Source organism: Typopeltis vanoorti, chromosome 13 (assembly GCF_054136105.1).
Source record: "Typopeltis vanoorti isolate ZY-2024b chromosome 13, IOZ_Tvanoo_1.0, whole genome shotgun sequence".
In the NCBI taxonomy this organism is placed as follows: Eukaryota; Metazoa; Arthropoda; class Arachnida; order Uropygi; family Thelyphonidae; genus Typopeltis; species Typopeltis vanoorti.
Genome location: NC_143561.1, coordinates 30,595,679 through 30,614,356, shown reverse-complemented (window position 1 = coordinate 30,614,356; position 18,678 = coordinate 30,595,679). Strand labels below are relative to the sequence as shown.

The 18,678-nt window shown below is 34.1% G+C and overlaps 1 protein-coding gene across 2 annotated transcripts in view; it reads left to right on the top strand.

The window, feature by feature from the left end:
* The window catches only part of REG (proteasome regulator gamma), a 146,419-nt gene that overhangs the window by 122,463 nt on the left and 5,278 nt on the right, over positions 1–18,678 (top strand). For both annotated transcript variants that reach the window (XM_090402845.1, XM_090402846.1), the window contains exons 8-9: positions 2,420–2,542; positions 5,523–5,609. In XM_090402845.1, the coding sequence (XP_090258971.1) occupies positions 2,420–2,542; positions 5,523–5,609 (210 nt within the window). The remainder of the gene's footprint in view (positions 1–2,419; positions 2,543–5,522; positions 5,610–18,678) is intronic.

Here is an 18,678-nt window from a genome sequence, read left to right as displayed (position 1 = left end):
GACTTCATTGATTCTGGAAGTATTGCCAAATATCAACTGATGTCACTCATCCCTGTGATTAGAGGGCTGATATTGCTAGGTCTTAAAACATAAAATCATTCTACAGACCTAATAAAATTTCTCTCCATAGGGGGCTGGAATATAAGTACACTGGAGATTTTTTGCTACAGGTTGGGGATTTTTGCTCTGCAAGAATTAAGGGTAGTACTCAATTGATGTAGATTCATTATTTTCAGAAGTACTCACTTTATGTATTTAAGATGTAAGTGTGGCAAACAGCAGCAGTAGTATGTAGGACTGTTACTTAATAAAAATGATATATAATGGATATAATTGTTTTAGCTGCTGAGTTCCTAGTGAGAATTAGAGGATAGAGAGAAAAAATGCTTCTTTAACTAGCTACAAGGTATGCTATGGAAGTTCAAGAAAACTTTTATGTAAGTTATTTTAGGGAATTTGAGTACCGAGATCACTACTGATTCCATTTACTGGGTAGGAGTAATTGAACCATTTCACATAATTGCAGCGACAGTGGCAAGACACCCAGTTGTGTATGTTTAGTGGACTGAGAATAACCAATATCTGTTTCTACGCGTGGGTAGGCTTATGTGTTCGTCAGACATGTTATGATAGGTTTCACGGTATAAATACTACCACCAGTGGTCTGTTTCTGGCCAACTATAATCTGGTTGAGTGGTCATAATGTTTTGACTCTTGTGTATATTGAAAAAAAAAAAAAAAAAAACTATATATAATTATATACACATATAGCAAAAGGCAAACTTAAAAGTAAAAAAGAAACTATTGTAAAAACATGCATCAAAGCACTTGTTTAAATTGGAGAATGTAAACAAGACTTAATATTAAGAATAACAATTACAATATGTTGCTTTTTTAAATATCTAGTTTAGAAGCTCTGTTCTCTGCCAGCAATTTGAGAGAAAACAACTGCCTCGGGGCACTGGTCTGTCCTCAAGGCAGTTCTTGAAAAGAATCTTTCAAATAAAAGGAAAGATACTTCCAGTTTTCTTATGCAGAAGACAGTGGAACATCACTTCTTGTGAAGTCGCATAAATGCAGTGATCAGTAGTACACAATTCTACATATTGCTATCTTATGATCTGGTGGCTCCATTGATATATCTGATATGACTTGGCAAGATTGATCTAATTTCTGTAAAAAGTTGATTACACAACAAGGTACTCAGCAACCTCTAACGCCTTTCTCTTGTTGTGCAGCTGTATAATAAAGAAATGTACACAGTAATATGTTATACTAGTACAAGTGGAAATGGCATGCATATATAGTTCTGTTATATGGAATTAAATATACTTAACTAATAGCAAATACATTTGTCCAACCTCAAACCCTACAAATTTGATTAGTATCAATAGATAAGTTATGCTAGATGAATTATAAAAATAACATACCATAATTTCAAGTAATGAAGTAGGCAGATTCCAAAATGAGAAATTGACAGATTTGTCTGTGTTTCTAGAGAAGGTTTAAGTGGAGAAGGAAAGAAAAAAAAATAAATTTCAAATCACTAGAGTAGATGCCATCTGACAAAGGAAAAGCTGGTTTTTGCTAGAAACTAAACAGTGTGGTAAGAAATTAATCCGAGGAGTGTTTTGTTAATTTGGACTGGTTTATGGTACAGGAGTATACAGGGTATTTGAAGTAGGAAGTGATAGGTACTTTTCTATGATCATTTTTATCCTAAATTTTAAAAAGAATTGATTTAGCAGCATTCAAAGGAACTGTACTCAAATATACAAAGAGATTGTGAAAATTTGAAAACAAGAACTAAATCTTATGGTAGTAAAAAAAAAAAAAAAAAAACATTGCTTCAATCAAGAAAGGATGTGAAGTTATTGGCAAATAAAACATAGAAAATAATTCTGTGATGAATTTGAAATCAAAGATGCATCAAAAAAAAAATCAAATAACTTACATTGTCTAGTTATAAAAAGTAGCTAAACAGAAATCATAGAAAGACTGGTAAGATATCGAAAATAAAATGAAGGCAGTAAAAATGTTCTCTATGTACTATTAAAATGATTAGAAACTGAGAAAAGTGAATAAAGGTGACATAAACAGAACAATACCATATGAACATAACACTTAAAATTAAATCCTTTTTGGGGTATGAGAGATGTCATTGTCACTTCGTTCATCTTGGATTTCAGGAAGTCTTTCCCTTTCTCCATGTCCCTTCTATTCTGAAGCAACTAGCATTCAGAATATCTTGCAATTGTAGTCCACTTATATTTGAATAAAGTGTATGCAGAACTAAATATGTAATGGAAAATAATTAACTGTTTTTTCATGTCTTTCTCCTCTCAACTATTCAAAATAAATATTCCTCTAATTTAGCTCCAGTGGCTACATTACAAGATAATTTAATTTGTGATTGCAGGAAGACACTCTAGGTGAAATCCGAACTGTCGAAAGTGAAGCAGCATCATATTTTGACCAGATCTCACGGTATTTCCTTACAAGGGGTAAAATTGTAGCTAAGGTGGCTAAATATCCTCATGTAGTAAGTAGATCTCTTCAGTATACTAATTTCATTAACTTACAGATTTTGAATAACTGTCATATAAATTTGACATCTTGACTATAACAAAAACAACACTGTAATTGAGAATGTATCTGACAACAAAGTTATTTCTTACTGTAATTTTTAATTACTTAGTAAAATCCTTGATCTTGCCTTATAGCATATAATTGTATAATGTAATAGTGAAAATCTAAGCATAATTTCATTTTATATTGCTTTAAGCATATCCGAAAGTAAGATTCGGTGTGTGTGTGTGTGTGTAGTACTTGTTTTGAGTTAGAGAATTGAAAAGAATTTGCCATCTATAAATTATTTTATCTAAATAAAGATCATAGTCATTTTATTGTTAGATGGCAGAAAGAGGAGAGCAGTAATAGAAATCTTATTGCAGCACAGTGTTCTGTCAGTGCCATAGTGGTTGCTTTATAGAATTTTATGGTACAGCAGATGCAGAGCTAGCTTGCATTCATTTTGGGTAGATATGACAATATCTACCCAAATATATATGAATTATTGAAAAGTAATTCATATACACTGGTGTCCAAAAGCCAAGTACAAACTACATTTTACCTGTATATGAAAATATTTTCATGACTACAATCAGATGTGGACATAAATTTATTGCCAGCATACAAATAAATTACATTTCACAAAAAAAAGTTTATAAATTTCATACAAATTAAATTGCAATACGTTATTGGCAAATGTTACAAATTTCCTAAGGGTGTTAAGGAATTAAAGTACACTGCTTTCAAAAAAAAAATTTTAAAAAAAACTATGCAGAGAAACATTTCAGAATGGAATGTGTCCACCCCTGAACTGTCATGCAGCTCTCACAATGTTGTACCATGTTTAGCACCAAGTGATTCAGGACTTCATGAGACAAACTGGCCCATTCCTCCTTCAGAGCAAAGATAAAGGTCTTGTTTGTTTTCTGTAAGGGAATTTCGAGCAGCAGTGCATCTCCCTATTGCATCCCAGACATGTTTTATGGTGGTTGAGATCTGGGAAGATTGCTGACCACTCAATTCAGTTAATATGCTCATTCTCCAAAAGTATCTCCACTGCTTACACAAACAGTGGAGATACTGGTGTGGCATTATCATCCATAAAAATAAATTTGTCGCCTACAGCACCACAGAACAGTTGAACACGACATTGACCAGTCATAGTCCCTTTTTCCAGCACTTGTAGCTTGGTTAGTCCATTAAGCATAATGCCTCCTCATGCCATGACCCCCCAGCACTGCCATATCTATCCCTTCAAGAACATTCTCATGTGATAAGCAGTACCACTTTCATGCCAGATCAAGTGTTGTCCAGAATCAGAAGAAAAAACTCATCTGTAAAGAGTACATTAGCCCATTGATGATGAAAATTTGCTCTATAATGAGCTGCAGATAAAGGGATGCAGAATACAAACCTTTAGGTGTATAGGCCTGCTTGTTGCAGACTTGCCACAATTTGTTGAGATATCCATGTACCTGTGCTTAAATGGAACTGACTTGTCTTAGTGCGTCAATTATGTTTTGCTGTTATAACCAAAAATCTGTCTATATGCTCTGTGATAGAGTGAGTGCAACCTCTTAGCAAATGCCTGGAACACATTCTATTGGTTTGAAATGCTGCCCAGAACCTGGATACAGTGCTATGTGAGATTTTAAACTTTCTGGCAATATGAGTAATTCTGCTGCTGTCTTCAAGCTTTCCAATAATTCTTCCCTGTGTGAAATCATCTCCTTCAAACACAATTTGCTTAGTGCAACCTTTTGCCTTTTATGCTGTTGAGTGCTACCACATGATCCCGTTGCATGCGAATCAAAAATTAGAATGTGCGCCTGCTTTCTACTCAATCATTAGTTACACAAATTTCCACGATCTGATTCTTTTGGATTTGCAGTTCTAATCTTCAGAAATAGTGTTTGTCCTTAGATTTTGGACACTGGTGCATGACAAAATGAATATGATAATATATGAAAAATTCATATATGACAAAATGAAATATTTCATGTGCATAATACAGAAACCTAAACTGGAACTCTTTCAAGTCAGTGTTTTGGGGTTCTGCTAAGCAGGTGGTAGTGGTCTCACATTGGAAAATGAAATTTATCTCCCATCCTAAAATAAACATCTATGCTGTGATAGGATATGAATCCTCAGCCTGTTGGTGTATACTGGAAAATGACTTCTGCACTGATATATAATCCTGGATCTGGCTCCCACTGATGGACTTAAGTTTGAAACCTGGACAGTGACTATTTCTGTAATGTGTAGCAATATACATGTTTGAGAGGAAGTGTGCTTTGCATTATGCATTGCTGAGGCAATAGCCTCTACATACAAGTAGATTTCTTGTGAAGATTCTTCACATGCAAAATTGGTTTGTTTGCACTTGGGTAAGGTTTAAAACAGTAATTTAAAAAAAATTAAGAAATTTAAGCTACAAATGCTTTGAAGTTTCAGATGAGGAGTATTTATTTTGCTTCTTAATTTACCTCTGAACTACTTTAAACTACTGAATATCATAGACTGGTTTCATATGTAAATTTCTTTTTGTTTGTAAAATTTGAACAGTGAAACCATTCTTTTCTGTTATTATGAATTTGTTTTCATTGTTTGTGAACTTTTTTACATCCTTTGATATTTCAAAGGATTGCACAAGGATCAATGCTTAGATAACTGGGGGGAAGACTCCATACAGTCTTCGAAGAATATGGAGAACCAACTAGGATCATGGCTGATACCTATGTCCACTCTTTACTCCTTATTAGTAGGTATCTGCCTAGATAATGAAAGAATGAGCTAGCAGTTTCAAATTTAGCTGACAAACTGTATAGTATATATATTTACTTAAAATGATGATATAACATGGTAAAATTCCATGCTAGCTTGAGGATGCAGGGGGGGTGCTCCAAAGTATTAAAATGTGTAGAAATGGTAATTCTTGTTTAATGTTGCAGGATGATTTCCGGAGGACCATACACGAATTGGACGAAAAAGAATTTTTAAGTATGCGTTTAGTAATATCTGAACTGAGGAATCATTATGTAAGTTGCTCATCAGATTTTATGATAAGTCAGTTTAACAGACTAAATGATTTCAGTTAAAATATTTGTATAGTGTTAATTATTTCAAATAGCCTTTTAGTATTTGTGGGTTATCTTGCATTCAAAATTTATATATATATATATAGCATATCTTAATATGTATCATTGTAAAGGATGATTTAGAACTGAACCCAAAAATTCTTACTGACCAGAAATGACTGCATGGATTTGTCTTGAAGTACTTCTGAATTGCTGAGCAATTCGAGATAACTCCTGAAATTTTGATCAGTTTCCCCTCATTTGTTTGCAATCTAGAACAAAAACTTTAGGTGTAGTTCTATATGAATTATTACCCTGTATTAATTTAATATGTATTTTCAAAAAAAGTTAACTACTCAATCTTGATGTTTTGGGATTAAATCGTGTATAGCAGAGCCATTCAAGATTAGTGTGTGTTTATGCCTCTGATTCAGCAATTAAAATTATATTGCTGAATATTATGTGACATCTCCAAGGACTCAAGGGATGGCACTCTACTCTGAAATTCTCCAATAATAAACAGTGGATAACTTATGTAATCAGGAAAATTACTTTATATAAATTTTTCTTCACCCAACTTTAAGGCAATCTTCAACACACACACACACACACACACACACACACACACACACACACACACACACACACACACACACACACACACACACACACACACACACACAGTGTGTGTATAAAAGTTCCAGAATTCAGTAACAGAAGAGGATATGTAAGCAGGATATGCTCAGCATTCCAAATTATATCTTTAAAAAAATAAAAAATATTAAACAATCTGTTAAAAGCTTATAAAAAAAAATATTCAAAGAAACTTAATTAATACTTTGCTTATGTATATATTATTCAGAAAGCAATTAAAGTGAGCACTTTAATATTCACTTACCCATACTCTTTATTTTAGTGGAGTGTTTCTGTTTGAGGATAGCGTTTGTTGTTTTCAATTTCTGATTTAAAAAAATGAGAAATTTGTAAAATTAAATATCTTATTAAATTATTTTATTTTATCAAATTAATGATTTATAAATTATCAACTCTGTGTAATGCCTCTTTCACTGACAGGCAATATGTTAGTTCCAACTTCAAAATTGATCCATGATTAGTTTAGTCTTCCTTTCCTGTAGATGGTAGTATATACAGAACTTTCTTTGAATCTTCTCTCAGTCATTTTTTTTTCACATAGTCTTTGCATTTTTTGCTTAATTCTGCTATTGTCATTTAGGGATAATGCATTCACCTATTTTCTAATAGCTTCATTTCTGATAAGATTAAATCTTGTACATCCTCTTATTGATTTAGAAAATTTCATTTCTGCACTTTGTATTTTAATATTTTTTTTTGTTGTTGTTGTTCAGATTCTACACATCATTTTAGATTTTTTTTTTTTTTTTTCTGGCTTAGTTATTATTCAGCATGCTTCAAAATGTCTCCAGTTTTTTGGTCTATATCATCTTCATTATTAAATACAATATTACATCTTAAACTGTTGTACTTGTTAAAGTATGTAAAGTACAGCTATTTTGGTTTTAAATGGGAATTTTTCAGTAAACCATCCTGTAAAAAAAAAGTATTAACAGGAATTCTGTGGTTTTTTAATGCCAATACTCTTCTTTCCATAATCATACAATGTCATCTATATACTTACATATGTTAAATGGAGATGAAGATAAGGTGCAACTTGTTATATCCCTTGTTTTCTAATCATTTTCTTTCTAATTGTTAAAATGAATTGTTACTTGGTATAGAGAAATAACCTGTATAAAGTGTTTTCCCTCTTAGCTTCATAATTTGTCAAGTGTTTTTGTATTTTGTTTTAACATACTTGCATCATGATGCAAGTCCTATGTTTGAATGCACGTTGTTCTTCAAATAGAAAAGCAAAATTACAGATCACAGAATAAACTGATTATTGAAAAGTTTTTATGCAACAATTTCATTCTCCTTTTTTGAATATAGAAATACGTCAAATTAAGTGGGTTCCATAAGTTCTAAGGTTATTCCATCAGGCCCTATAGCTTTAAGTTTTTTGCATTTTAGAGTTATTTCACTTATTATTAAAGCTCCTGGAGCATGCTTTAAAGATTTGTATTATTACAGAAGATTTAACATATAAAATATTGAGGAGGGAGAATAAGCTACTAGAACATTTCAAATAAGTTGAAAAAAAAATTTAACATGATACTGACATCTGTTTGTTAAATAATTACAACAGAAGAATACTAATTGTACATTTTATTTTATAGATAATCCCATCTTCTTTTTCATGTTAATATTAATGACTTATGGTCAAGTTAATTTGGCTTCTTAGAAACTTGATTAAGCTTATAAGATGGGTAATCTTATCTGCATTGTCTTCCCATAGTTACATCTATTATATCTATAGATGGCTTGTTTTGCAGGCAAGATAACCTACCACCTCCACATGAGACCAACTGTAACTTGCTTTTCCATGAAAAACTGTAACTTTCTTTGTGAACAGGATTTGAACTTTGGTCTTTCCAACCAAAGGACATTGTTACTACTGACTAAGTTACAAAAGCTATGATAATCGCAAATAACTGTTTCCCAAAAATAAGAGACTGATATGGGATTAGGTTTATTAAGATGTGGTTTATGTAAAAATCTGGATAATCATTTAATTAAAAAAAACTACACTGAAATCTTTCTGCCATTCCAATCTGAACATACCAAGTTGATTGAAATGAAAGTAATTTGCATGTTCTTCATGTCTAACCTCAGCCAAATGCCCAGTTTGACTATAGTAGTTGAAGCTATATGAACAAGGAATGCAGTATGCATATGAAAAGCACAAAGAATATACTTTGAATAAGAAAAAAGGAAGTCAAACATTTTTTCCTGCAGAAGTATTTTTAACATATGAAACAATTATCTTGTCATCTCATCATCATCAATTTCCTGACAAGTACCCTCAAGGGGTGTACAGGATATGATAGTACTACATGAAAAATTTAAGTCATTACTAACTTCCTATCTACAATTTTCCTCCAAATCAGTCTGTTACTTGTCAAGACTCCAACATTATCAGATCTTATATTTCTATTGTCTATGTCCTTTGTACCGTATCAATCCACCTATATCTTGGTCTTCCTCTGGGTCGTTTTCCTGCCAACCTGGCAGAGAACACTTGTTTTGCTAATCTATCCTCGCCCATTCTGTTCAAGTGACCATACCACCTGAGATTAGCTCTGCTAACGCATTCCTGGATGCTGACAATGTCAAGTTCTTTCCTAATATCCTCATTTTTAATATGCTATTGCTATTGGGGGTGTCCTGCACCAGGGAGAAAACATCACTATCAATAATAACATAGTCAATGAGACTTTTCTTATTCTTAGCCTCTTCTCTCCATGTGAATTTATGCACATTTTTATGTTGGGACATGGTGTTAGTAATAACCAGTCCATGTCCTGAGCAGAAATCCAACAGATATTTGCCATTATTATTAGCAGGATAAAATTGAATTTCATATTGAAAAGAATAACATGTAAGAAAGTTATAAGGCGAATAAAAGTTGAGCAGCTCTCAGATGTGAACTGTAGACTATACACAAAGATTATTGAAGAAAAAATGAAAGAGTTTGAGAACAGGAACCAAACTTAGGAGATTCAGTGGCAAGCCTTGAAGAAAACCCTGATTGATTCAGCCAGAGAGAAATGTGGTGAGGTTGTCTGCAAGGATAAAAAAAAATCAGAACTCCATGGTGGACAGAGGAAGTTAAAGAGGCAGAGAAGGAAAAGAAGAAAGCATATCAAAAGTTCCTGGCAAATAAGTCAGCTTTTGTTCTTAGAGAATACAGAGACAAATGTAAGAAAGCTAAACAGCGTGTAAAACTAGCTAAACAAAAGTCATGGGAGGACTTTGCAAAGAACATAGAAAATAAATATCAAGAAGATGGCAAAATATTCTGGAAATTATTGAAGAAACTTAGGAATGGAGGAAAGAGTGATCTAAAAGGAGTTAGAGATGAAAATGGGAGAAAAAGATATCCTTGAAGTATGAAGTAATTACTTTTGAAAATTAACTAAATGAATAGCACAGTGCTAAAAAAAACTCAACAGGCATACAGTCAGGAAGACATATCCATAATTGAAGTAGAAAAAGCCATCAAAGGCTTGAAATGTGGAAAGGCAGCATGATTAGATGATATTCGACCAGAAATGCTGAAATATGGTGGTATAAAAGTCTTACAGTGGATGCACTGCATAGTTCAGAAAGCCTGGGCAGAGGGACGAATTCCCGATGATTGGAGTAGAGCTCTATCATCGATCATATCTTCATTTTACGTCAAATAGTTGAGAAAGCATGTGAATATAACAAAGATCTGTATTTAAGTTTTGTTGATCTGGAAAAGGCATATGACAAGGTGCCAAAAGAGATGCTATTCAATACGCTACAGGTATATGCCGTCAATGGGGCATTATATCAAGCAATACTTAGTCTGTATTTGAGTTGTAAGTCAGCAGTTAGAATTGAAAGAAGTACAGGAAGATGGTTTAATGTTAAATCTGGTGTGAGACAAGGATGTACATTATCCCCTCTGTTATTCATTATTTATATGGATCACATTATGAAGGAAAGTGATATTAAACATGATATCAGAATTGGAGATGTTAATGTCAGCTCTTTGCTTTATGCAGATGATGTTATACTTCTAAATAAATCCGCTAAAAGTTTGCAAGATTCCCTGACTAAATTGAATAACTGTTGTAATAGATATGGTATGACAAAGACAATGAAAATAGGTAGAATTGTTGAAAATGTCAATTGTGTTGTGAATGGGGAACCTGTGGAACAAGTAAAACATTTCAGCTACTTAGGCACGATTTTTAGTGAAGATGGTAAATTAAATATGGAAATAGACAGGAGAATCAACAAAGCTGGTATGGGAGGAAGTCAACTGAATAAATTCATATGGAGTAAGAGAGAAATTAGTCAGAAAACTAAATTAGCTATATACAAGACAGTGTTCAAACCAATTTTAACTTATGAATCTGAGAGCTGGGTCAGAAGTAAAACACTTGACCAAAGATTAGAGACAGCAGATATGAGAGTCCTGAGAAAGATTAGAGCCGTGAACAGATGGCATCAATAGCATCATCATCATCAAATTCCTGCCATGTACCCTCAAGGGGTGTACAGGATATGATAGTACTACATGAAAGAAATTACATCATTATTAATTTCCTATCTACAATTTTCCTCCAAATCAGTCTGTTACTTGTCAAGACTCCAACATTATCAGATCTTATATTTCTATCGTTTAAAGCACTTTGTACTGTATCAATCCACCTATATCTTGGTCTTCCTCTGGGTCGTTTTGCTGCCAACCTGGTAGAGAACACTTGTTTTGCTAATCTTTCCTCGCCCATTCTGTTTAAGTGACCATACCACCTGAGATTAGCTCTGCTAACGCATTCCTGGATTCTGACAATGTCAATTTCTTTCCTAATATTCTCGTTTTTAATATGATATTGCCATTGATGCCATCTATTCACGCCTATAATCTTTCTCAGGACTCTCATATCTGTGGTCTCTAGTCTTTGGTCAAGTGTTTTACTTCTGACCCAGCTCTCAGATCCATAAGTTAAAACTGGTTTGAACGCCGTCTTGTATACAGCTAATTTAGTGTTCCGACTAATTTCTCTCTTATTCCATATGAATTTATTCAATTGACTTCCCACCATACCAGCTTTGCTGATTCTGTTGTCTATTTCTATATTTAATTTACCATCTTCAGTAAAAATCGTACCTAAATAGCTGAAATATTTTACTTGTTCCACAGGTTCTCCATTCACAACACAGTTCACATTTTCAATGATTCTGCCTATTTTCATTGTCTTTGTCTTTTTACTGCTGATCTTCATACCATATCTATTACAACAGCTATTCAATTTGGTCAGGGAATCTTGCAAACTTTTAGCGGATTTATTTAGAAGTATAACATCATCTGCATAAAGCAAAGAGCTGACATTAACATCTCCAATTCTGATATCATGTTTAATACCACTTTACTTCATAATGTGATCCATATAGATAATGAATAACAGAGGGGATAATGTACATCCTTGTCTCACACCAGATTTAACATTAAACCATCTTCCTGTACTTCCTTCAATTCTAACTGCCTTACAACTCAAATAAAGACTAAGTATTGCTTGATATAATGCCCCATTGACACCATATAACTGCAGCGTATTGAATAGCTTCTCTCTTGGCACCTTGTCATATGCCTTTTCCAGATCGACAAAAATTAAATACAGATCTTTGTTATATTCCCATGCTTTCTCGACTATTTGTCGTAAAGTGAAGATCTGATCCTCACAGCCTCTATTTGGCCTGAATCCAGCTTGTTCTTCACCAAGCTTTTCTTCCACAATTCTTCTCAACCGTTTCTCAAGTATACTTGCATAGATCTTGCCAGGAACACTCAGTAGGGAAATACCTCTGTAATTCTCACATTCAGTTTTATTTCCCTTTTTATATATGGGTACTATGAGAGCTCTCCTCCAATCATCGGGAATTCGTCCCTCTGTCCATGCTTTCTGAACTATGCAGTGCAGCCACTGTAAGACTCTTATACCACCATACTTCAGCATTTCTGGTCGAATATCATCTACTCCTGCTGCCTTTCCACATTTCAAGCCTTTGATGGCTTTTTCTACTTCTAGTATGGATATGTATTCCTGACTGCATGCCTGTCAGTGTTTTTTACCACTGTTGTGTCATCACTGCTTGTTTCATTTAGCAGTTTTTCAAAGTAATTACTCCATACTTCAAGGATATCTTTTTCTCCCGTTTGCATGTCACCTTTATTATCTCTAATTCCTTTTACAGCACTCTTTCCTCCATTCTTAAGCTTCTTCAACAACCTCCAGAATATTTTGCCACCTTCTTGATATTTATTTTCTATATTCTTGCCAATGTCCTCCCATGACTTTTGTTTAGCTAGTTTTACACAGTGTTTAGCATTCTTGCATTTGTCTCTATATTCTCTAAGAGCACAAGCTGACTTATTTGACAGGAACTTTTGATATGCTTTCTTCTTTTCCTTCACTGCCTCTTTAACTTCCTGTGTCCACCAGGGAGTTCTGATTTTTTTTATCCTTACAGATAACCTCACCACATGCCTCTCTGGCAGACTCAATCAATGTTTTCTTCAGAGTTTGCCACTGAATCTCCAAGGTTTGATTCCTGTTCTCAAACTCTTTCATTTTTTCTTCAATAATCTTTGTGTATTTTAGCCTACAGTTCACATCTGAGAGCTGCTCAACTTTTATTCGCTTTAAAACTTCTTACGTTATTCTTTTCAATATGAAATTCAATTTTATCCTGCTCAAGACTAAATAGTGATCACTTCCAATTTCAAATCCTCTGTACACTCTGGTGTCCTGCACCAGGGGGTAAACATCACTATCAACAATAACATAGTCAATGAGACTTTTCTTATTCCTTGCCTCTTCTCTCCATGTGAATTTGTGCACATTCTTATGTTGGAACATGGTATTAGTAATAATAACCAGTCCATGTCCTAAGCAGAAATCCAACAGGTATTTGTCATTATTATTAGCTTTGCTCTTTTCTCTAAATTTTCCCAAAATATTTTTGTATGTCTGACAATCATTTCCTACTCTGCTATTTAGATCCCCAACCAGGACCAACTTTTCCTTTTTCATTGTGTCAGTTGCTTTTTCTAAAGCATCAAAAAATTCCTCCACTTCTACCTTCTGTGGGACCATAGGCACAAATAAGTCTCATTGTCCAATTCCCCATTCTGATATTTGCCCACATCACTCTACTTGAGACTGCCTGCCATTCAAGAAGATTAGCCATGTATTTTGTATTGAATACTATGGCCACTCCTTCTTTTCCTTGATTGTCATTTCCCGAGTATAACATTTTGTATTTATTGCTCAGAAAGATCTTGCCAGTTTTTGTCTTTTTTGTTTCAGTCACCCCTATTATGTCGATCTGGTACTTATCTAATTCCTCCACTAGCTCCATTTCTTTCCCATTCAGGCTTCTTATGTTGATAGTATCGATCTTTAACTCTGATGTTGAGTTGGGGTGTGCTTTCAGATTTGTTCCAGTAGCTGACTTTTCGCTGTTTGCCCTGGTTCCCTGGTGAAAACAACGGTTAAACAAGGCGATGCTCCAGCCGGCATGAAATTTTGTCATGTTGTACCATCATTTTCTATATTGGTTTAAGCCAGTAAGAATACAATTTGGTCGGCTAAATCCCAAATTGCCAGCCCATCATCGTCCGTTCATTATCCAGGTAGATACCAAACAGGGTGCACCACGAGAAGCTGAGGATTGGACATTCGGTCAGAAGCCCTGGTCGGTTCTCCGCATTCCTTTAAATGCTATGTGGAGGTCTCCTCTCAGTTATACAACTTTGACCCTTATGCTTAAATATGGTAGTAAAAATCTTGAAGAAATGGCCCAGTTTAGTGAAATCGGACAGCCCATAGCTTTTTTTCCCTCTATGTATTGATATTTTTCTTAGTAAACAAAATATCCAGACTTAAAAGTATTTTGATCTGGTTTGTAGTACTGTCATATCCTGTACACCCCTTGAGGGTACATAGCAGGAATTTGATGATGATGATGATGATGATATTCTGAAATATCTATATTAATTATTTTATAGCAATTTAAACAGAACTCCATATCTGATCCAATTTATGTGTTAATCAGAGTGGATAATACAGATGGTATTCAACATGAATAAATCTTCTGTTGAAGGTACAATTATCTTAGATGAAATATTGCTGGAAAATGAAGCAGTCCAGTAATAAAGCATTATTTCAAAGTTCTAAAGTGAATTTGATGCACTGATGGATTCTTGATCTTATGAAATATAAGATGTCATTCTGTGATCAAGTACAGATGGAGAAAAATATCAACATACTGGTTCCAGCTATGGGGTTGAAGATATATGGTATTAATAATTTTGTTTAAAATGAATTGTACAGAATGGTCAGTTGGGTGACATAAGGCCACTCATAGTTGTTCTTTCTACTTGTTAATAGGTATTCCCCTTTGTGATTGAAATAACCAGACCATAACAAATTCTATAAGTTTAATTATATCAGAGGGAAATTTCTGCTGTGAAAGTTTACGATAAGGTCACTTAAGGATCAAAGCTAGATAACTATGACACCTCCACACGATCTTTTAAGGAATGCAGAAAACTGACTAGGGTTTCTGACCTAATTTAGTTTCACTATCATGTGGTGCACCCTCATTAGTAGATATTCACTGGTTTCTGAAGAATGAGGATGGGCTGGCAATTTGAGATTTGCAAACCAAATTGTACTCTGTATTGCCTTAAACTAGAAACAAACATGATACAATACTTATTTAAATTAAGGGGATATTAAATCCCACATTGTTTTAAAACCAAATAAGAAACTCAAAGATTGGAATCAGAGAGTTTCGTGCCGAATATAGTATAGTAAACTATAAAGTATCGGCGACCACTAGCGTCCGCTAAATGCAAGTGACCCCAGCACATAGTGCAATACCGGAAATCTCGCAGTAAAGTCGGTAAAGTTTTGATCGCTATTCTTAGGTATTTCCCATAATGTAAAAACACATTTCCTAGGAAATGTATGCTGTTATTACATTATGGTGGGGAGGTCACTACCCAGACTGGTTTCAGCCTTTTTTGAGGCTTCATCAGTGAATAGCTAGACCAAGTTAATACCAAAGTATATAGCGAAAAGAACTTATACTCTGCTATACGAGTTTCAAACAGGTGCTACCATTAAGTTACTTAAATATGAAGAGCTAATAAGCTTCATTTCGGCAACAAAAACATTATTTAAATTAAGGGGATATTAAATCCCACATTGTTTTAAAACCGAATAAGAAACTCAAAGATTGGAATCAGCGAGTTTCTTGCTGAATATAGTATAGTAAACTATAAAGTATCGGCGACCACTAGCGTCCGCTTATGATACAATACAATTTCATATTGATTAAACAGGGCCCTTGCTATTATCAGGGAATTGGGTTAAGCAGTAAAAAAAAAAGTTAGCTACTAGAACAAACTTAAAAATCAGCAGAATTGAAGATGGCACATTCATCATGACGACATTAGTGGGGGGGGGGTCAGACTTGCAGAACAAATAGAGAAAGATAACTTGGACATAATTGTGTTGCTGAGATAAGCAACACAATTATGTTTTTATGTTGAAACACCGTGTTTCAACATAAAAACGTGCACAAGTTGACCTAGAAAAAAATTTTAATTTGTTATCGACAATATCTTCACAGTTCAAGATAGGGTATACGGGGGATTTGTAATAGAAAGTGGTCGTGAGTTTTAAGCAAAATAAAAATATCATGTTGAAAAGAAAAATATGCAAAAAAGTTTTAAGAATTAAAGTTGAACAGGTGAACTGTAAGCTCAAATATACAAATATTATTCAAGAAAAAATTAGTTTGAATACAAGAAACAAACCATAGCAAATCCTGAAGAAAACATGTGTTGATTTAGCCAGGGAGGCATGTGATATCTGCAAGGATTGAAAAATTAAAACTCCATAGTGAACTCAAGTCAAAAAAGCAGTCCTGGAAAAGAAGAGAGCATACTAAAAGTTAGTAAATGCTCCAAGATAATACAAAGAAAAATAAAAGCTAAACAAAAGTCATGACAAGACTAGTAAGAATAGAGAAAACTGAAACTATTAGGATGGTGGCAAAATGTTCTTGAGCCTATTAAAAAAGCTTGGAAATGAAAGTATACAGTAAAAAGAATCAGATGATATGAAAACCAAAACTAAACATTTTAGATGTCTGGAGTCAATTATTTAAAGGTATTAAATGAAACGGGCAGTGACAGAACTGACAAAAAAACATTCAAGAGGAAAGAGGAATGCAATCAGGAGTACATAGCAATACTTAAGATGAAAGCTCAAAAACTTGAAAGATGGACATGCAATAGGAGTAGATTTTGACTAGAAATGCTTGAAATATAGGGATATGAAAGTGTTATATAGTTGCTACACTACATGATTTGGAACACATGGTCAGAGGATCAAATTCCAGATGATTAGAAGTAGAGTAGAACTTGCATAGTTTCTATCTGTAATATATATCTTCTCATCTTCCTTATACCCTCTTTTACCTTGCGGTGTCGAGGGTCCATTGATCATCGGACCTCACTCCGTTTACAGGATAAGGTGGTCAGCCTTATGCCCCGGTGTATCCTATGGCCTGTAGTGTTGAGTTCTCAAGGCCAGTTTGCCTGCATTGTGGGATGAAAAACCTCAGAATAAACTGGGGAAAAAACCCTGCTGTCCATGCCCAAGACTGGCTAACTTGGCTATGGCTGAGGAAGATCCTTCAGCTCCTCACGTCACCGACGGGAATCGAACCTAGGACACTCCTTCCCCAGGCATACGGTTGCGAAGCGCATAGCTACTAGGCTAACCGCGCGGATATATATATATATATATATATATATATATATATATATAAAACTGACAATTAGAGGAATTTCCTTATTGAGTGTTCCAGATAAAATTATGTAGGCATACTTGAGGCTAAGAACAAGCTGAGTTCAGGCTTGAATTGTCAGGATCAGATATTCATTTTATGATGAATGGTTGGGAAATTAGGTCTCACACCTTATTAAAATACTCTGGATTAGAACTAGTTGTAGAAATTTTTTCACTTCAATCTTGTTATCTCTTCTGGATAGTGGCCTTTTCCCATAATGCATGTGTGCTTTGCATTGTGAATTGCTAAGACAATTAATGTGAAGTTATTACCCTCTGTATCCCAGTAGCCTAGTTGTGAAGATACTTCATGTGCAAAGTTTGTTTAATCTTGGATAAAGGATTAAATAAGAATATAATTTCTTGATAAATTTAAGTTTTAAGCTAAATGAAAAACATACAACTAGCTTTAATTCAGAGTATTTTAATAATAAGGTGCGACACCTTTTCACTGTTTTATATATGGGAAATATGACTTTTGCAGTGCTTCGACCTTGATCTCTTCTAGGTCTGGATCCTACTGATCCTGGAGAGTACAGCAGTTCCTCTCAGTGGCAGGTTTTTTTTTTTTTTTTTTCATCATGAAGTGGAACCACTGAATTTTCTGTCCTGTAGTGATTCAAGTCAAGAGTGATGTGTTTTTAGCAGTGACCCTTTATCACTCAGTGAGATATTTGAGAGTGATCTTGGAGATCACTTGGTTTTTGGGGGAGAGAGAGAGAGAGAGAGGTACCCTCCCCCATGTCTTAACATCCTTCAAAGGTTGAAACTGGTCTGTGTAGTGGCCCTTCTCATAATATATACAGCTGAAAGGATGTGTGCTTTGCATTATACACCATTAATGCAACATCATTAGCCTCTATATATAAGTAGCTCAGTCATGAAGTACTTGCATGCACAAACTTTGTTTCCACTTGAATAAAGAATTAAACAAGAATATATTTCTTGGTAAGTTTAATTTATTCTGATCCCATCAGGTTAAAAGTGAAGACGCTAAAGAAAATGTTGGCTTAGTTTTTTTTTTTTTTTTTCCTTGATAAAGAAACTGTTGTCTAACTCTACCTTTCATAGAAGATCGGAGTGTCTTTGTTCTATTGTGATTTTTTATTGGTGCTCTTGCATACAAAATTGCTAAATATTTGTCAAAATTAATTTCTTCAGTTTATGGAACTTGCCCTTCTGCATTAAAAACATTTCAGGCTTGAATTCAAAAAAAAAAAAAAAAAAAAACAGACGCTTAATTCATCCAAACGAATTGATTGTGAGCTTTGATGTTACATCACTGTTCAACATACCTTTGTAAGATACTTTTCAATATTTTTTATTACTAAAAAATGGCAAGTTTTTATATGATTTGTTTTAAACAACTGGTTTTTACCAGCATTTCCTCAGTCCTGTATTTGGCACACTGATATCTTCTTCTTTCTACGTATTAGGCCTAGTGGCCTGTTACAGTCTCACTCCATCTGAGTCTGGGTTTTCCTACTGAA